At 31.2% G+C, this 19600-nt stretch overlaps 4 protein-coding genes and 1 non-coding gene across 9 annotated transcripts; 4 read left to right on the top strand and 1 right to left on the bottom strand.

Moving 5' to 3' along the window:
* Positions 1–1249: 1249 nt before the first annotated feature.
* On the top strand, positions 1250–1946 carry LOC113871921 (mavicyanin-like). Its single transcript, XM_027509013.1, has 2 exons — positions 1250–1436; positions 1573–1946. The coding sequence occupies exons 1-2, from the start codon at positions 1250–1252 to the stop codon at positions 1944–1946; spliced, it is 561 nt and encodes a 186-aa protein (XP_027364814.1).
* Positions 1947–3450: 1504 nt separating this feature from the next.
* On the top strand, positions 3451–3540 carry LOC113874011. The gene has a single exon (XR_003506073.1). It is a non-coding gene; the product is annotated as a small nucleolar RNA SNORD36 (small nucleolar RNA).
* A 1173-nt stretch (positions 3541–4713) lies between these two features.
* LOC113871920 (transcription factor ABORTED MICROSPORES) lies at positions 4714–7347 on the bottom strand. Its single transcript, XM_027509012.1, has 7 exons — positions 7247–7347; positions 6987–7169; positions 6825–6903; positions 6486–6554; positions 5457–6383; positions 5125–5301; positions 4714–4899 (listed from the first exon to the last, which is right to left on the bottom strand). The coding sequence occupies exons 1-7, from the start codon at positions 7345–7347 to the stop codon at positions 4714–4716; spliced, it is 1722 nt and encodes a 573-aa protein (XP_027364813.1).
* A 4289-nt stretch (positions 7348–11636) lies between these two features.
* On the top strand, positions 11637–15342 carry LOC113872135. 3 transcript variants are annotated; one of them, XM_027509433.1, is made up of 5 exons: positions 11637–11942; positions 12460–12642; positions 13168–13311; positions 13932–14143; positions 14268–15299. In XM_027509433.1, the coding sequence occupies exons 2-5, from the start codon at positions 12513–12515 to the stop codon at positions 15069–15071; spliced, it is 1290 nt and encodes a 429-aa protein (XP_027365234.1). In that variant the 5' UTR covers positions 11637–11942; positions 12460–12512; the 3' UTR covers positions 15072–15299. The 3 variants fall into 3 exon arrangements, with proteins under 3 accessions (XP_027365234.1, XP_027365233.1, XP_027365235.1); XM_027509432.1 differs by having other exon boundaries at positions 11700–12022; positions 14268–15342; XM_027509434.1 differs by having other exon boundaries at positions 11700–12384; positions 13168–13236.
* A 1421-nt stretch (positions 15343–16763) lies between these two features.
* Positions 16764–19360, top strand: LOC113872705 (pre-mRNA-splicing factor syf2). Of its 3 annotated transcripts, none has more exons than XM_027510462.1 (6): positions 16764–16952; positions 17240–17399; positions 17744–17952; positions 18033–18273; positions 18676–18812; positions 18899–19360. In XM_027510462.1, the coding sequence occupies exons 2-6, from the start codon at positions 17276–17278 to the stop codon at positions 19124–19126; spliced, it is 939 nt and encodes a 312-aa protein (XP_027366263.1). In that variant the 5' UTR covers positions 16764–16952; positions 17240–17275; the 3' UTR covers positions 19127–19360. The 3 variants fall into 3 exon arrangements, with proteins under 3 accessions (XP_027366263.1, XP_027366262.1, XP_027366264.1); XM_027510461.1 differs by having other exon boundaries at positions 16843–16952; positions 17189–17399; positions 18899–19316; XM_027510463.1 differs by having other exon boundaries at positions 16898–16952; positions 17747–17952; positions 18899–19318.
* Positions 19361–19600: the final 240 nt, after the last annotated feature.

Below are 19600 nucleotides of genomic sequence, written 5' to 3'. Positions count from 1 at the left end.
AAAATTTTAAAAGGTTGATTTTCTTATCTCATCGTCAATTTCACATTTTAAATCATCAATATCCAATTTATCACAATATCGGTAACTACCTTTATAATTGATCGGAACATTTTTGGTTGTTGGTTTTTAAAATTATTTGTTTACAGTCCATCAACTGTGATGGACTCATTAGTCGTGACAACTTATTAATAATTTCATAAACAAATCATCACCATTTCAACCACTCTCGGGGGCCATAATATTTGGGCTTATATTCCATTATCAAGCCACAACTGTGTTCTTGGATTCAGCTGGAAACTAAAAAAAATGAACATTGACCCAAAAAAAAAGTCTTTAAATATATGGTGGGTTTCTCCAACACTGCCTTCTCTTTAAAAAAAAATTATGAAAAAATATATCCATTTTAATTTTTTAATTATAATATTATAATTATTAATATAATTGTATATGCAAAAGTAAAAAAAGTAAGAATACTTATATAAAAGCCATATTATGTGTTCCATTCGTGTTTGACATGTATACATGGTGGATATTATATGGACGAGTAATTTTTTGGTTTGGAAAATTGAGTTAAAATTTATTTCAATTCTTTTTAAGTTTTGCATGAAATTTGCATTTGAAATTCAAAACAAAAATTTTGAAATCACCTCAAACATACCTTGTAAGCTTTTTTCTAGTGCAATTACTACTAAGTTACTGACGGGAACAAGGAAAGGGGGGATCAAACATTATATATTCAATGTCCATCATGAATCGCCGGCTGAGAGATAGAAATAAAATAAATCATCGACAAACAAAGTACAATCATAATTATGAACTCTTATTCAAGTTTCATATAAAAACTAGTATTTGCATAGCAATGTTTTACTTATATGTATGGCAAAACACAAGGATAACGTATCTTGGGTGTGAAGTTAATTATAATCATTTCGGCCAGCCATGTCCTTCCAACTTTCAAGGTGTAAAACTTCAACTTTGTTTTGGGTCCATTAGGCCCTTTTGTATTTTTACTATGCACGTTTTATAATGCCATCTTCCATTTAGTTTGAATGCCAAGCCTGTCTATGTCAATAGTTCATCATATAAACCAAAATCATTACTTCACAAACTTCCCAATGTTGACAAAATTACACGATGAACTAGACCTCCATATTTGAGCTGCTTCTTCAAACACAAGCAACTTTGTGGCAAGTGGCAACCCACCCTTTATTTCAGCCACTGCTCCATCACACCTTATATTTTCATGGACATGGGGGGTATTAATTTTCTCAAAAATTATACCTTCTTGCTGGCAATTCTTAATTTGTTTTGTAGTTTTCCTTTGAATGGTGTCATGGCTAGTGTTTACAATGTTGGTGACCAAGAAGAATGGAGTAGCCAGACAAATTATGCTTCATGGGCAGAGAAATACAATTTTAGCCTAGGCGATGTTCTTGGTAGTACATTAGATCTTTACTTGACTACTGTTTTTGTTGGATTTTTTTCCCTTTTGTTCTCACTGATACATGCAAGAGATTCCTCTGAGTTTATTATCTTTCAAAAGGGTGCTTATATTTTGTTGTTTTGATTTAGTTTTCAAGTACGTGAAAGGGCAACATAATGTGTATGAAGTGAAAGAGGATACTTTCCGATCGTGTGATGCAAGTAGTGGAGTGTTGGCAAAGTATGAGAGTGGAGAAGATCAAGTGGCACTCAATGAGGTAAAGAGATATTGGTTCATTTGCAATATAGCAGGGCACTGCCTTGGGGGAATGAGGTTTGGAATTGAAGTTAAGCATGGCAAAAATGCTCCCCTTCCTACTAATCCCACGGAGGGTGGATTAATTAACACACCAATTGAACCAACTCCCTCGAATAATTCTTCTACCAGTTATATCTCTGAAAGATGGAGACTGATTGAGAATTTTATTCTCTTTGGATTATTGTTGTTCAATTTGTATTTTTAACAAATGGTCAGGTATGTGAAATTTGATTATGTGTTTTCTGCACATTGAGTTTTTCATGTGTATACTTTAGCAATTCATTAGGTTTAAAGTACAAAAAAGATATATTTTTTCTAGACTGGCAAATATATAAATTAGACTCTTGTTCCAATCATCAATGTGTTTTATGTTTTTTTGGTCTCTCTCTCTCTCACTAGTCTGTATAATTGAAATATTGGGCCCCTTCTAATATTGGAAAAAAAAATTCAGGAAAGAAAAGCTATAGTACAGCATAAAATCAAATATTCAATTATTCTTTCAATCCATTTTGTAAAATCAAATAAGCCAATTAAAACACAAACCCATAATATTGGAAACACAGGAAAGAAAAGCTATAGTACAGCATAAAAGGTGAGAAGCAATGATAGTTAAAAATCAGAAGCAATATAAAAGTAAGGTTTAATGGTTTAGGGGCATCGTGGATGACTAAACAGCACATCATACTCACTTTGTGTTAAGCTATCAAAAACTAAGTGACCTTACAAAACATTACATATACTATGGACCACACAGTTCCCACATTTGCACGCAATCATCCAACACAGCCTACCATAACAAACCTTTAAATAATACGTGCCAAAATATATACTTTTTAATTGTTTTTGTTTTTACAGTTTTAATTAGGGAATTTAATTTTGATGTGCTGTTAAAGTCAATAATTTTCACTAAAATTACATGGCATATTTTTTATACACTTTCAATGCATTAATTAAATTCTTAATTAGTTAATGATTTTTTTCCGAGTTTAGTAAGATAATTGTGAATGATAATAAAATTCTTTTTTTAGTATTTAACGTGTAAATGATATTAAATTTTATAATTTAATTAATAACTAACATTTATAAAAAATAATTCTTACTACCAAAATCAAATCTCTGCTTAAATATACGAAAACATTTTAAAATATTTAATCATATCATTTTTTTAATAATCTCTTAAGATTAGTCACTATAATTATAATTATTTGAAAAAAATTAAATCATGATAAAAAAAATGGTAACTAATCCTACAAGTTAGTGAGAAAATTTAAAAAAATGATATTAAAAGATAATCTTATATATAATACGATATGAGTAAATATTTTTATATAACACAAATTCAAATGAGCTATAAGAACTAACAATTTTTTTTTAAAAAAAGATAGAATTTTCTAAGATTTATTCTATCAGTTGTTTAGCGTCTCTTAAAAATTGGTTGAAAAATTCAATGATAAGATTAAACGAAACGTTAAATGACGTGATCGGATTCTGATCGATATCGTATAAAAAGCTTATCAGTTAAATTTGTATCCCAAATTTTAAGGGATACTCAACTGACCACAATATAAAAATAGGGTTTTATGATGTTTCCTAAACTCATCAAACACTCATTGGTAGTAGCGTCTCTCCTTTCCTTCTCTTCTTTTTGTGTTCATCTTTTATTATACTTTTTAAATATTCTTTTGGGTGGTTTGAGATAATGAGGAATTGAGCACATGATGAATGAAGTGAATTCATGTATTGCTTATTGGTTATTCCATGAAGCTATTCAAAATCGAGCTTTTTAAAACTGATGCTCAAAGCACACTCAATGGCCTCTAGCCACCCCATCTTTTACAATGTTAGTCAATATTATGTTTTTATATCTTGCAAAATTGAGTGCTTTCAGATTCAGATTCAAGATTCAAGATTCAAGGTTTTATATCTATGTTCTTTTGGTTTTAAAATTAATTCTATTGTTTTGTGTAGCTATTAATGATCTAAGCCCTCAAAGAAACATCTTTCAGATTGCTAATTACAATTTGAGAGACATGGCACAACCTGGTAACCTGGTAACCTGGTTGCACAAAATTAATTTGTGCATAGATTCCCTTCCCCCATCTCAAAAACTTCTTCATTGCCTAAAACAAGTATTTGCTTTGCATGTATCGTTATTGGGTCTCTTGTTTTTTTCACACAACTGGTTCTATGGCTTATCTTGATTAATACAAGGCACATCTCTACATTCTAAAATATTTTGATCAAACTCAGTTATTACTCGTGGTCTACATTTTGCAACATTGGCATGGTCAGAGATACTTCGAATTAATTAGAGTTATGCATCAAATTAGTTCTTGAAATTATAAGTATTTTAAAATTATAAATACATGTCATTTTAGTTCTTAAAATTACAATAATAAAAACTAAAATGACCTACTGATAAATTCAAGGATTGAATTGATAGACATTTATAATTTATAGGACTAATTTGATATATTATTCTTTCAAAGTAATAATAAAATTTGGAGAAGAAATTTAGGCCCTTTTTTGTGAATCTTTAACAAAGTTTGAAGTTTGTTTTTCTCTTTTTCCTCAGACTTTTATTGCATTTTATCATTAAATGTGTTTGATTTAACTTGTTTAGAAAATAATTATTTTCTTCTAATTCCATGAAAAAGCTTAAAAATTTTCATTTTCAAAATCAATCCACTTGAAACAGGCAAATAGGAGAATTTAATAAAAAAAAAGTAAGATATTTCGAGTCCCTTTCTTGACAGGCGAGGAGCGATAACCATGGAAGATTTTTCTAAACATAGTATAAGCACTATGTAGAAATCTATCGTTTATTTTTTAACAATTTAAGGAGATTACTTGATTTAATAAATTAAGAAGTAAAGAACGCTCTATACTCACGTGCATGCAAAGTATTATAAATTCAACATTGTTAAAAAATGTTCCATAACAAAGCTTACGAACAAACACATCACGAAAGGTTAACTATGAAATTGATGCGGGTGATAGGCACCCATTTGGTGGCTGCTTAGGTGATGTTGATCCCTACTCACACCATTGTCTGATGTTGCTGTCATCTCATGAGTCCATCCTCTAGATCGGTTCCTCGTGAGCTCCATTAGTGAGTCTCTCACATCTTCAGCCTCAACCATTTCACTGTCCTTTTTCTGTTAAGCATCCCAAAAAATGAAAATAGAACGATTATTTTCATCATTTTGGAGTCCAATTAACCAATTCAACAATGTATACATACATACATATATATATATATATATATATATATATATATATATATATATATGTATGTATGTATGTATATATGGACATGTATGAAAATATCATTAGTATAGAATAATCTTGTTCAGTTATAATAATTGAATAGCCCATTTTACCTCCACTTTAAAAACATTTGACACAAGACCCTTGTGGCTGGTCACCGTGGCATGCACTACATCCATGCCAAGAGTGTTCAACGCCTCCATCAATTTCACAAACCCACCTGGCCTGTGCTCGCAGAACACCTTCACAAAGTACTCATTCCCATCTATCAGAGCCACTTCCACTTGCGGCTACAATATATATCCATCCATGTGTCACTCAATTTAATTCATGAAATTACAATTTTCACAAACAAAGAAACACCACTCATGCATGTCTAAACCAAAACAAAATGTGCTTACATATAGTTGTAAGCATTCATATAAACTATATGTTATATAGGTACCTCCATCTGCTGCGTCTGCTTGTCCATTGCAGCAGCATCTTCCTGCTTCAGTTTTGTCACATATCCATTCCCTGAGGTCCCTACATGAAACCCAGTTTGGGTCTTACCATGTTCAGCTTTTGGCCCAAGTTCACCTACACCAACATATTGATTATTGTTGTTGTTATTGGCATTGATGCAGTTACTTTCAGCTCCTGTGTCTGAATTTTCCTCAAGCTCATCTTGGAGCTCTTTCACTTGCTTTTGCAAATCTTTAACATACTCAATAGCATCCCCAAGAATGGAAGCCCTATCCAACTTAGAGATTCTTGGAACCAAAGAACGAAGGTTATACAATCTATCATTGAGCTTCTTCCTTCTCTTTCTTTCAGCCACAAGGTTTTTGGACTGGTTTCCTTTTCCATTCCTTCTTCTATACTTGCCACCTTCTTCTTCTTCATTCTGATCACTGCAATCTGACATTGAATCTGATCGACCCACGACATGTTTGAGCAAGTCCTTGTCGTGTTCTTGCTTCTCCGTCATGTCCACATATTGGGAATCTGTCATCATGCATTGCTGATAAGCATCATGGTCCTCTTCTGAAATGGATTTGAGTGGGTTGGTTTGCTTGTCATGAAGGAAGGAGCCTTGGTATTCTTCAGAAAATGCATCCTTTTTCATTCTGTTCTGTTGGTTGTAATTGAACTGTTGCATCAAGTTCAGTGGAGAAGTGCATAGACCAATGCGGTCCATTGGGATGTCATGTGGGAGATTCGAAGTTTCTGAAGGCTGAAAAAGGTTGTTTCTCTTATTCCCTTCGTTTTCAAGTGGGTTTGGTTGCATGTTGCTCATTGAATTCACGTCAATGTTGAAGCTTATTGAGTGCTCCACCAGTGCAATGCACTGGGTTGTCACAAAATCTATTACTTGATGATCTTCAGGCACCTGTTACAAAAGTATATATCAAGTGTGAAAGAAAGTTTTAACGTTTTTATAGATGCTAATTGCTACCTACTTTGAAAAAACATATATATGACATGACAGTACTTGTTTGGTTACAAACAGCTCAACTAGTCCACCTGGCACCGGAATCAAAACCTGGGTCCCAATTGTTTCCTGCAAAATAAATTAATACTCAATCAATATATACAGAATTAGCTGAGAAGGGAAAATTTAGGAGCAATTTTTGAGATATTCTTTTGTGTTGTTTTCCAATTAAAAGTAAAGTTTCATGTCAGTCATTTGTAACAACCAAAAATGTCAAACTTTTTATTGAACTAAAACTCGAATTTTGATTAAAAGATAACATTAAAAAATACTTGAAGGTACTGGATTTTAAATTTTGTTAAAAAAAAAAAAAGATTTAACGTGAAGAAATTGACTTACTTCCAAAATGTTCGGATCCAAGCCATTGGAATAGTTCACCCAATTGGGTTGATTTGTTAATAGTGTCTGTGCATGAATCCTGTTCATTGGATCACTAGGTAAGAACATCTTGTCTAAATACTTCAATCGTAAATACATATATAGGTAAGCAAGTACACATACCCTGAATTATCTATAGGAATGGAAGTGGTAAGATGGGAAAGAAGATCACAAGGCTTTGTTCTGGAGTGCGGAAACATGGTATCCCTGCATGGAGCCACTGAAGAGACAGGGAAAATATGTTCTTCCCCATCATTTTGATTGCTTTCGGTGCCAGCACAACAGCATCCCAACCACTCAAGAAAACTAAAGCAAGCATCACAATTGGACACAAGGAGAGATAGAGAAAAAAAAAATGGAAAGATTAGTTAATTATGTATAACCTTTGGTCTTCACTCAATTTCCAGCTGATACAATAGTCCCATCCGTTCAAACCCACGAGGGGTCTTAGTCTCTCTATTAAGTTTTGCATGATGATGTTCATGTCACCTGCAATAATTGACTAAATGCCAGTTGATGTTGAGATTTGAGAAACATTACCTAGCCGACAGAAACCAGGTACCAGTCAAGAGTTTGTCATATATCAATTGATATGTCCTCTGTCTTATATATATATATATTTACATATATATGGATAGAATTTAAATAAGTATTTTTGTCACTGTTCTGTAATCAAAATTGGAGTTTTACTTTAGTGATGTACGCTGGCCTTTAATATCAACTTCTATTACGCAAAATATTGAGGTAAAATTCTGATTCTAATTGCAGAATAGTATCAAAAGTACTTATGGTATTGCATTTGAGTTTTCACCTCGTATTCATATAATATGATCAGATAATGCACTACTGTATATCCCTTGCACTTTTGACACACCCACATGCATCCACGCAAATATATCCATAAAGAGAAAAAAGAAGAATGAGATAGACCTGGCATATGACAGTGGACCTTCTCCCAAAGGCAAAATGGCTATGGCTACTTCCTTTGACTAAAAGCCAGAAAAGCAAGAGCAAAACTGAAGAACAAACAGAACATAAGCAGAAGAAACAAAAACTTAGATCCATACAAACTTAGTTGACAGCAACAGTTAACTGCACCGTCATATCCCAAAATTTGAATCATATCATCCACCTTACGCCAAAAGTCCCATCTCAGCAAACTGAGACTAGAAACAATGTTCCTTATATCAATGCTTGGGATGAAACAAAGGTGCAAACAATAAAAAACACACCCAGTTCCTTCTTTATTTCATAACAATATAATTTATATACATATTGGAGAGTGGCTGTTACTATGGTAGGTGAAGTGCAGAGGGTGAATGAGAGAGAGATATTTGGTGCAATGAAATAATTTTTTTGCCTTGTGTTCTGTTAAGGAAGAGAAACGAGAAATGAGGAAAGAAAGGTGCAGTGAAAGATATAGATGAGTTGGTGATGATGGCAGGAGCATATTGCATGATCCAAGATGGCGTACAAAACCTTAACTACCTTGCTAAAGTTTTTCATTCTTTTTGGATACTATATTCCCTCTAACTTCAACTACTCCTCTAATATACTCTATATTAACCACAAATGGAAACTGCATATTACATATTACAAGTATATATACACAAAGCCTTGAACTAGAAATAAAAGAAGGAATCTGTGCACTTTATTGATTATGCATGATGTAGTTCAAGGAGACATTGTACTTGCACTTTCAATCTTAATGATCCAAAGTATATTTGCCCAATTGAAGCCAATTTGATGAGCTCCATTTTTGTTTGGTGGATGGAATTCAACATGAGTTTGAGACTCTGAAATCAGAATTGAATTTTACCATTTTAATTATAGCTCTTACAAAGTACTTATAGAATATGAAACATAATTTCGACGGATTGCTTTTCTTAAAAAAAAGTATCATCTTAATTGTTATTTTCAATCCTTAATCTGAAGTCAATTTTACTATTACCATGGTTATCACTCACATAATTACTGTCTCACTGTGAATTATTCTTGTCATTGTTATCGTCACAAGTTATTTTTTTATTTAAATTTAACGCAATCTTATCTCACCACTCTTAGTTAAAGATATTAAAATGCATTTAAAATTTAATTTTATATTATGTTTCTCCACTTTCTTTATATAGTTCAGAATTATAAATTTGAATCAATTTTAATCCTATTATGTGTGTGTACAAAGAGAGAATTATTGGTTATATGATTGAAAACATTATCGGGAAAAAAAAAAAAGACGAGATGGATGTCTTGACTAACGAAATGGTTGTTAGCAAACATATATAGTATGATCTAATCGAGGAAATGTATCTTTTTAAAGGTATTTTAATTTTTAATTTTTAAGATTAAGTATTTAAAAACAAAATTTTAATTAAAAAATATTTATTACATTGTAAAGATAAAAGTATAATAAGTATTATATTTTCTTATTATTATTTGATTGAACGAATGTTAGCAAAATCATTTTTTATTACCAAAATTTTTGTATATAGTGTACTGATTAATTAAGAGATTAATCTTTTACTTTTACCAGTTAAGGCTCTTAATTTTTTAAAGAATTTGACTTGTCTAAAGTCAAGAGAATTGTAACGTGAGAAAATGAATCTTTATTTACTTTTAATTTAAATTTGGCTTATCTGTAAAAGATATTTAAATTTAAATTAATGGTATTTATTTACTAGTTATATTTCTCAATTTGCTAAAAAAAATTTACTTTCTTTTTTCTTCCCTCATTCAAACACATTAACGTTTTTTTCTCCCAATCCAAACATATTATTAGGAGTACTAACCAAGAAATTAATAAATAATTTTGTTTAGTATTGACACGTGGAATGTACTAAAAATTATAGGATTATTGTTGTCAGTTCGAAATATTATTAAATAACTTTCTAATTAAAGAGGTTAAGATTAATTTTGCCTGTGATTCGGAATTGCTATCAGCTCAAAATCATTTTAAACACCACATGAAATAGAGGTACGAGAGAAAAAAAATTGAAATTATTTAGTGCTTAGATTAAAAAGTTATTCATTAGATTATCTGATTACCAAATTTTTAAGACTTTTAATTCTTGTTTATCTTTTATTTTATTTTCACATTATTTTTTAAAAAGCAAATATAAGTACACGCATATCTCAGTTATGTCCCTTTAGTTCATTATTTTTGTGGATTTAGTAAATTGAATATTTTAAATATAAATACTAAAGTTTCCATGCACGTACGTAATAAAGTTAAGAGACGTGCGAGAAAAGTCTCGGGAAATTCATACTCTTTTAGAATTAATAAAAGTATAGTCATATACTTTTTTAGTTACAGCTATGTAAATTAAAGGTAAAAACAAAATTAAAAAAAATTAAAAATTTATTAAAAAAAAGAATAAAGTAACAGTAAGTTTGAAAGAAAGTGATATGTAATTAGCAACATATTTGGGCACATAATAAGGACATTGGTTGGATGGTACACTTCTACCACTTTGGTCCAAAGTGGTTTCATGAGAACTATAATATTGCTTTCACATCACATCACATCACATCACAGCATACACATAATAATGGAGCACGAGTGAACCTCGTGATACCCATCATACACATACATCTCATTTTGCATCGTCCCACGTGTCTTTAAACTGTTGGTCCACATTCTTATTTTTTCTTTCATGACACTGATTTGTCTTCAACAATTCAGAAATAATTTCTAATATCATTGTTAATTCTCATTAAATATTTTTTTATTTTAAAATATTAAAAATTTCCATCTTTTCATTTAATATTATCTATTGTTGAAAATCTCCTTACTGTTAAAATAAATATAGACACTTACAAGGAATTAAACTAAAAATGTTAAATATCTCGAGATTCTATTAAATGTTTATTATACCTTTTTGAAACGGACAAATAATTTAATGAAAATTTAAATTTATGAACACACATCTTTATCAAGATTCCTATTCAAGTGTTTGCAGCTCTCAAAAAATAAATACATATATGCAAAGCTACGTTGAAAAGGATGTTTTCTTAGTTAATATGAAGAGATTGATCCAATAAAATAAGACAATTTCATATCATAATTTTAATTTTTCTCTTTTCCCTAAATATAACTCTTCTCATAAACAAGAAATCCTTTTTTTTCTAAAATTTGATAGTACTTTAAAATATTTACTTGGTTAAAAAAAATAAAAAATAGAAAACATTTAAGTGAAAGTTATAATATTTTAAACATTTTATTCCGTTAGCATATTGTTTAAAAATTTAATGTATAAATTCTCTTTGAATCTCTTAAATTTTTCTGTCTTAAAAAATTCATAGATCATTTTATAAAATTGTTTATATTTAATAATACGATACGAACGTCACTCCATCAAATAACGTAATAAAAATTATCGAATATAAATATAAAAATATTTTATGTTCTGAGTATCCATTGAAATGAATTGAAATTAGATTTAGTTGAATTTTCGAGATGAATCGAATCTGGAATAGCATGTGAGTACAGAGGTGGTTGTCATCTTGGCACGTAACTACCCAATAACAACAAATGGGGGTATAGGTAAAGATATAATTGGGTTTGTTAAATAAATTATAATTTTTAATAGCTCTTTAAAATATTATTATTTAAATGAAATAAAGAAATAAAAATGGTTTAATAATATATTAGATGGAAGAAAAAGGGTTCACAGAGCACAGGTAGGAAAGCGGCAAGATGTGTGCTTGGGAGGCGTAACTTTCTAGATGTTTGACAAATATTGTATTGATAAAACTTTCAAAGGGTTAAGAGATGAGAGCCAGCTTTCAAAAGCAGTTTCTTAGCGTCCACTTTCTTCGCTTCATTTATTATTTTTAATTTTTATCTTTCTATTATTTTAATATTGTGATGTTCCTTTGGTCAAAGACTTTCAAAAGTTATAAAATTCTACTGTCATGCCTCTTATGGTCAAAGAACTAACGCTTCCTCCCCATTTTTCATCCACTGATTGCTTTCTTGCTCAATCCAAAAACACTTCTCAACAAATTGGACACTGTTTGATTTGGAATTCGGAGTCCACCTACTCCTTCAACTTTGCAACCACGTCGTCTCTGTCTTTCTAGGTTGCTGCTTTTTGAATTCTTTTCTATGTAATTTTTTCCTTGTTTCTGTTCTCTCTGTTTCATGGGTGTCTCTTTCTGCTGTACGTGTTTCCCTTCAGCTTGGTTCAATTTACAGACATTCATAGATCAACTTCATCAGCTGCAAATGATAAGAAAAGCAGGAACATTTTTGTTCCATTTTTTTATGTATCTTTTGATTAAAAAAAAAAAAAAAAGGAAACCTCTGAAGCGTGTTTTTATTTTTCCTTAAAAAATTATTCTTTTTCCTTTTCTGTTGGAAGGGGTGGGTTTGATTTGATTAGATAGATAAGAATACGATGTGGGCTAAAAGTTGAACAGAAATCTTGATCTTTTTTTTTTTTGTGTGTGTCACCTATTACTGTGCGTAAGTATTTTTTTTTTAATCAAAGGAAAAGCTATTTAGTGTCTTGGTCGGATTTGGGTAAGAACTTGTGTGTTTGTTTTTTCTATATATGCATCTGTTGTTTAATTTGAGGTTGTTTGATTGATGCAACAGTCACAGTACGGTTGGTTTGCAGCGAAGGTGAGGCGGGTGACGGTTGGAAAGAGATGGCTCAGATTCAGAACACAAGAGTCATGGCAAGCTGTGTATATGCTTCTAATCCCTACCATGAATGCACTGAGGCTTGCTTGCAAAGGATCAAGGAAACAAAGCCACCGAAAAATAAAAAGAGTTCTGGTCGGTTGTTCTTCCTGTTTCCTCAGCTTTTTATCTAATGCTTGCAATTATATTTTATCCTCATCTCATAACAGTCAAATATTTTAAGATACTATATTTATATTTATGATTTTGTTATGTCAAGTGAAAACATCATTTCTCTATTATTCTTGGTGGCCCATCTTGAAAACTTTCTTTTTCCCTGGATTTCTGTTATATAAATGTGTATCAATTAAATAACAAGATTTGACCTGTAGCATCTTCTTTTTTTTTTTCTTAAAAAAATCACTTCTATTGTGCTATTAATTGTAACCGCTTTCTGCTACATGATGCTCTTCTGTTTGTGTCCGTGTTGCTATTTGTGATTTTTGCTGATACTGTTTTTGACTTGTTTATGAATATTTCTTAACTGTGGGACAAGACATGGTTGTCGTCGCTGTTAAATGATAATAAGTCTAATACTTCAAATTTAACCAATCTATTTGGTAGTGTGTAGCTACCAATCTCTGAACACTTGTAAGATCTGTCTTTTTTTTTCCCCCAAAGATTATCGCAGAAGTGTTACTGATGGTGAACTTGGCAAAAAGATGAATGAAGAAAAACGCTCACAGTCAGGTTGCCCTAAAGCATCTAATCCTTACCATGTGTGTGATGAATTTTGCCACAAGAGAATGTCTGGAGCTGATTCAGGTTTCCCATCATTTTTTTATCTGCTAATTGAGGATATCAGAGATAATTTTTTGTTTTTGTTTTGATCTATTAATAGTTTATACCCTCACAGATAATTTTTTAAGCAAAAATCTCTCTATTTGTCTAATCCAATTTACTTTTGCCAAAATATAAAAAGAAGTCAATCTCATTCATCCCATATGAAAAAAAACCTGAGACTGAAAAATAAATTTATGGTCTCATGTAATATTATTCAGTTTTCAACAACTTGTGTACGAATGATATAAACTGCGAACATTGTGATTTTGTCTGACCAAATCATGATAATGGATTAAGCATCTTTGCAAAACATTTAACTGTCCATCTTATAATTCTGCATTATCTGTGCAATTGGTTTGCCAAGCTCACAAATATATAGTTAATGTCTATTCATATTCTAATTAAATTATTTATAATAAATAATAGTGCCCTGAATCATAAACTTCAAATAGTGGTTAATAAAGCCACTGGCAAGGCTTGTCTGTTAATTTGTTTGACTAATTAAATAAAAAAAATCTTAAGTTGAGGTAATAAACAGATCGTTGGTATACCATAGAATTCTCACATATAATGTTTCTGATTACTATCCTCTCAATTGCCAGGTCCAATTCCATTAAACTTAGGCAGGAAAAAGAAGCTTGGTTCTAAGCCAGAACTCCCAGTTCTTGACAGTGTTCCGGCCTCAAAAATTGGGGCAATTTATTTCTCTGATGCTTCATCACCATTATCAAATTATTCTGAAACGCAAAAGGAGGAGCCAAAAAGCAATGAGCTAATACCAGTTTCTGGAGAAATACACGTCCCAAAACTCATGGTAATTACCTCTATTCTCACATTTTATTCCGACAATTCTTTTAAATTTTGGGCTAATGTACAAGCAAACCCACTAAGCACATAGTTGACTTGTCTCTACTCTCTTGTCCTTGTTTCTTCGAAAGCCTACGAATGACAAAGTCCAATCAAAGGATGTTCCTGAGCATCTTGCCGGCCCAATAAGAACAAAGCAAGATGGAGACAAGAATGTTTCACCAAAAGTTGTTCCAATCACCTCTCTTGATGACACAACAGGTCTCACTCTTACTAAACCGGATGGTGGGTCCATGGATTTTTGTTTCTCCGGTAATTTCAATGATAATGAAGACAGTGACGGAGAGGAGACTGAGTCTGTGGTCTCCGAGTCCCGTGTTCCTGTTGGAAGATACCATGTGAAAGAAAGCTTTGTTCCAATCCTGAGATCCATATTTGAAAAGTATGGTGATATAGGAGCAAGTTGCCACTTGGAATCAGTGATCATGCGATCATATTACATTGAGTGTGTATGCTTTGTTGTCCAAGAGTTACACTCAACTCCAATAATGCAACTAACAAAGTCCAAAGTCAAGGAATTGTTGGCTATTCTCAAAGATGTAGAATCTGCTCAACTTCGTGTGGCCTGGTTGCGTAGCATAGTTGATGAAATTGCTGAAAACGTTGAAGTCATCAATGAACACCGTGCCGCGGAGATGGCAAAGGCTAACTCTGATCGTGAAGTGGAATCATTGAAGAAAGAGCTAGAATCAAAGATGGAAACATTGGCCCAGAAAGAACAAGAGGTAACTGATATCAAAACAAGAATTGAAGAGATAAGGGAGCGTTTGAGTGAGCTTGAGCTAAAGTCTTCTGATTTGGACAAGAACATGTTGTCACTCAAGTCCAAGGTTGACAATTTGGATAACAAATCCTTGCTACATGAACTACTGTAATAATGCAACTGCTTAGATTTTTTTGTCTTTGAATTGCATCCTTAGAATTACGGTAATGCTTTAACAAGTAGAATGTGGTACTAAATAAACTCTTGGGAGTTATATTTTCTAGCTAGGTAATGGTATGAATCCATATTGCACTCGCACATATGCACCCTTGCTGCTGGACTTCAATTTTTTTAATATAATTTTTTTTATATAATTGTCCCAAGAACAATGGGTTGAAGGCATTGCGGTTATTATAGAGAATTTTTCAGTTTGTTTACTTACTCAACACTTTCTTTGATCATTAGGGCTATTATTTGCATGTAAATTTCATAGTTAGTTTTGGTGTTTCACACGGCTTTGTAAACTTTTCTGTTTGGATGGTGAGAATGTGAGGGGTGCAATATCATCTTGCTTCTATAATATCATTTGATAATAACAAACTATCATTTAAAACCTTATTAAATACCATAAACCTTTTGCCAATTTGATGTTTGAACAAACCTTAGTAGCAGACTTATTGCTCAATTTAAATTACTCTTAAATGATCTTTTCTTATGATTTTTAATATATTAAAAGACTGAACTTGACTTTTTAAGTGAAAAACATATGTCAAGAGAAAGGGGGAAAATAATTTTCCACATATTACATTCATACTCTGTACAATTCCTCAAGCTATAGGAATTCAAAGATTAACTTATATGTAATATTTAAAGTAAATGAACAAATATTAAAACTTATTCGATATAACTCAAATCTTTGAATAATTATAATGCTAAGTAATTTATTCTTTTTTTAAAATAAATTATTATTTTATTTTTTAAATATATAATGTAAATAATATCAATCTAATTATTATCATTACTAATTAAGTTCAATAAATAATTTAAATGATATTAATTAGTGTTCATTTTTAAAAATCCATTATAATAAATATTATGCTCTATTAATCTTCTTTTTAAAAAATAATATTATATTTTAATGAATTTTTAATAATTTAAATAATATTAACTTAATTAATATTATAACAAAAAAAATTTAAATAAATAATATTGAAAAAAAGAGACAAAAAATTATAACCATTCATTGCACGGTCCAATCCAACCTTCCCTGACAACAACGTCATTAACAAACTTCCTAAAATAATACTTCGTTCTACTTTTTATAAAAATTAATAAACAATATTAATAATATACTTTTAACGTAGTTTTAAATACATGTTTTATTATTAATTAAAATATATTAAAATCATAAAAATATATAAATTTCACTCTCAATTTAACAAATCTTACTTATATTTTTATTATTTTAAATAAATCTTAATTAATAAAAGAAAGTGTGTAATAAAAAGTGAATTAAAAAGTATATATTTAATATTTTAAAATTAATTTGTTTAAATTAATAAAAAATAACTATATGTCATACATTTATATTATATTTTAAAAATATATAATATTAAATAATTAAATAAATAATTTATATGTTAAATAAATAAACATATTTATTTACATAATAATAAATATCTCGTGAAATGAATTACATTATAAATAAAAATATAATAATATTTATTTTTATATTTAATGATTATTTTTACAAAAATTAAAAAAAAATTACTTATGGTGAAAGAAATGTTAATTTATTAAAATTCTAAAAAATCAATATTTATTATTTATTTATTTATTTATTTTTTTAGCAAACTCTGTCCCCATCTCGCAAAGGCAGTATGTATCAAAGGATAGTGCAAGAGTATAACACAACCCCTAACCCCCAAAAGAAAAAGAACAAAAATTCAAATCAGATTGGTTTACAAATCGATTAATTACTCAAATTCGAATCCAATTCCGAATTCCATCTCCTCTTGTTGCTTGTTCAGAGATCGCTGTTCTGCTGTTACAGGTTCGTATCTTTTTCCCCTTCTCTTCTTGAATGTATTACTGCGCAAAACTCTAATGGGGAACAATAAATAATAACCCTATTTTCTATTTTGATTTCATCTGTAATATTTGTTCCTTCAATTTCAACCTCTCTGTGCGCTACTTGCTGTCAATTTTTGAAGAATAAGCAGAATAAAACTGCGCCTCCGATATTGATTGATTAGGGTTTTGTATTTTTTCCCCCCTCTTTTCGGGTAGCAATGGTTTTGTAACACGAACATGTTGGTTTGCTATGCGGCAACGGAACAGGTCGTTCTCGAAGGGACAACAACGTCTTTGCGCGACATGTCTGAGGAGCGAGCAGTGCATCCCGATTGTCGGAATGCGAGTAATCCTTTCCATGAATGTAGTGATTACTGCTTTAGAGTGATAGCTGAAACCAAAATTAGGGTTCAGCAACAGGAATCAGGTTAGTTTCTCAATTGCAATCTCTTCTATTGGTGATGAGCTTTTCTCAAGTAATTGGATAGTTATTTATGGATTTAGTTATGTTTATTACAACTAAGTTCTTTAATGTCCATTATTCTTCGGTAAAAGGTCACTGTGCTACTGCTAAGTAAGTTGACAACTCTATCCTACGGGAAATGTTCTTTTTAATGGTTAAATTTTGATCATATGTCATTAGACTAGAGAGCTTTTATTTAATAATTATATTGAACTTTTCCCTGATAGAAAGAAAGAACTCGTATTTCTTGGTTTTATGCTGCTGAGTTTATCTGTCGATATTTACGTACCATTTTTTATATCAATCAGAAGTTGCAGAAGCTAGTGGTGGAAGTGGCAGTAAGCAAGCCATCCCTGATGAATCATATCCCGATGAGGAAATACATGATGATGACAAACCCAATCTTGAAGAAAACTCTGATAGTGATTCTGAACAGCTGGCTGCAGATCAAGTGGAGGGAGGCTACCCAAAACTATCTGCAAGACAGAAAAAGTGGATGGAGTTGAGAGCCAAGATGGTAAAGTGGTGAAAAACCTCTTGTTTATTGCTTTATTTATTTGAAGAAAACCTAAGATTGTTGCTTTGTTTCCCTGGCAGCAAGAAGCAAAAAAGCGTAATCAAATTGAAATAGCTGCTGAGAAAAAGAGAATGGAAGCTCCAACAGAGTCTAGGGGTGTTTCTAAACAGAAGTGGCTTGAGGACAGGAAGAAAAAAATTGGAAAACTTCTTGATGCAAATGGATTGGATTTGTCAAAGGCTTATATGCTTGACACACAAGAGGCAGCAGAAGAGAAATACAAGAAATGGGAGAAAGATCCTGCTCCATTTGGGTGGGATGGTATGTTTACTACTTATCCAAGATTTTCAAACCCATACGAGTTTTAAATTGTTAACAGAAGAGTTTGATGTCTTTTCCTTTAAAAGAGATTCCTGGATGAACTATAGATGTTTGCATGAATCTAATTTTTTGAAGAGTTACATGTAGATCATCTCAAATGTTCTGTTGCTAAAATATAGAGAAATTAGTGTTAATACATGCAAAGCATCCAAGAATATTTGTCTTCCTCCTACATATAATTTTGGAGAGTCATATTTTTGTGTTTTGTAATCTACCTGTTTTATATTATGAGAAATAGATGCTTTCTTGCTGAGTGTCTAATTGACTGCAAAATTATCCTAAAAAACTTGTGTTGTAGAGTAATTATAACGGAACTGAAACTATTGCCTTCTTTTTCCCCAGTTTTTAATCAGAAGACATTATACAATGCATATAAAAAGCGGACCAAGAACATTGAGGTTGATGTAGATGAATACACTAGAATGAAAGAAGCTGATCCAGAGTTCTACCGTGAAGCTTCAAGTCTCCAGTATGGAAAGGTACACTTCCATGACATTAATTATCTCTTTCAAAACCCTTACTGCATTAGTTATTTTTTTATGAGTTGTCTTTTCTTTCATTATAGGCACCAAAAATCTCAGAGGAGAAGATTGACAGGATGGTGCAGGAGCTAAAGGATAGGGAGGAGAAACGCAAGTCATTTAGCAGGAGAAGACGATTTCATGAAGAGAAAGATATTGACTCAATCAATGACCGTAATGAGCATTTCAACAAGAAGATTGAGCGAGCCTTTGGTAAATACACCCTGGAGATTAAAAATAATCTTGAGCGCGGAACAGCATTGCCCGACTGAGGTACCTGCTTTTGCAGTGATGTTTTATTATTGTCATATTGTTCTAATACTGATATATTTCAATGATAGATTGCATTTTTAAAGTGCCTTTTGACTATGTAACATTATAGAGTGGACTAATATTTTGCAATGTTGATTCATTTTGAACTTCAAATACTAAATGCTTGCTTTGTACATGGGTTCTTAATAGCACTCTTTCCAATCTTTCCACTTTTATTTGTATGACTAGATATTTATGAAATTAGAATGTCAATTTATTTTCCAGTCTCGTTAAAAATCATATCGCTTTTAGAAGCAACCACGAATTGGGAGTTAGTTTTAGCCTTGAATCCTCTGGCGCTTGGAGACATCTTGTAATTTTTACCTTGGACCAAAAAAATATTATTTAATTACTATATTGCTTTATTTCAAATTATGTTCTTCCAAATAATAAGGTCGATGAAGAAACATATGTACTATTAAAAGGAGATTGGA

The sequence above is a fragment of the Abrus precatorius genome, unplaced genomic scaffold (genome assembly GCF_003935025.1).
Source record: "Abrus precatorius isolate BTA unplaced genomic scaffold, Abrus_2018 Scaffold7, whole genome shotgun sequence".
Taxonomy (NCBI): Eukaryota; Viridiplantae; Streptophyta; class Magnoliopsida; order Fabales; family Fabaceae; genus Abrus; species Abrus precatorius.
The sequence above is the reverse complement of the archived record's forward strand: the minus strand, read 5'-3'. Positions and strand labels throughout refer to the sequence as shown.

Bases quoted from the DNA above. Each gene is read 5' to 3' on its own strand.
- LOC113871921 (XM_027509013.1), top strand. From the start codon at position 1,250: ATGGGGGGTATTAATTTTCTCAAAAATTATACCTTCTTGCTGGCAATT. The intron at 1,437-1,572 runs GTAGTACATTAG...GTTTTGATTTAG, and splicing joins TAGCCTAGGCGATGTTCTTG to TTTTCAAGTACGTGAAAGGG.
- LOC113872705 (XM_027510461.1), top strand. From the start codon at position 17,210: ATGTTGGTTTGCTATGCGGCAACGGAACAGGTCGTTCTCGAAGGGACA. The intron at 17,953-18,032 runs GTAAAGTGGTGA...TTTCCCTGGCAG, and splicing joins TGGAGTTGAGAGCCAAGATG to CAAGAAGCAAAAAAGCGTAA. The intron at 18,813-18,898 runs GTACACTTCCAT...CTTTCATTATAG, and splicing joins CAAGTCTCCAGTATGGAAAG to GCACCAAAAATCTCAGAGGA.
- LOC113872135 (XM_027509432.1), top strand. The intron at 13,312-13,931 runs GTTTCCCATCAT...CTCAATTGCCAG, and splicing joins AATGTCTGGAGCTGATTCAG to GTCCAATTCCATTAAACTTA. The intron at 14,144-14,267 runs GTAATTACCTCT...TTTCTTCGAAAG, and splicing joins TACACGTCCCAAAACTCATG to CCTACGAATGACAAAGTCCA.
- LOC113871920 (XM_027509012.1), bottom strand. From the start codon at position 7,347: ATGAACATCATCATGCAAAACTTAATAGAGAGACTAAGACCCCTCGTG. The intron at 6,384-6,485 runs GTACTGTCATGT...CTTTTGTAACAG, and splicing joins AGCTGTTTGTAACCAAACAA to GTGCCTGAAGATCATCAAGT. The intron at 4,900-5,124 runs GTAAAATGGGCT...GATGCTTAACAG, and splicing joins CAAATGTTTTTAAAGTGGAG to AAAAAGGACAGTGAAATGGT.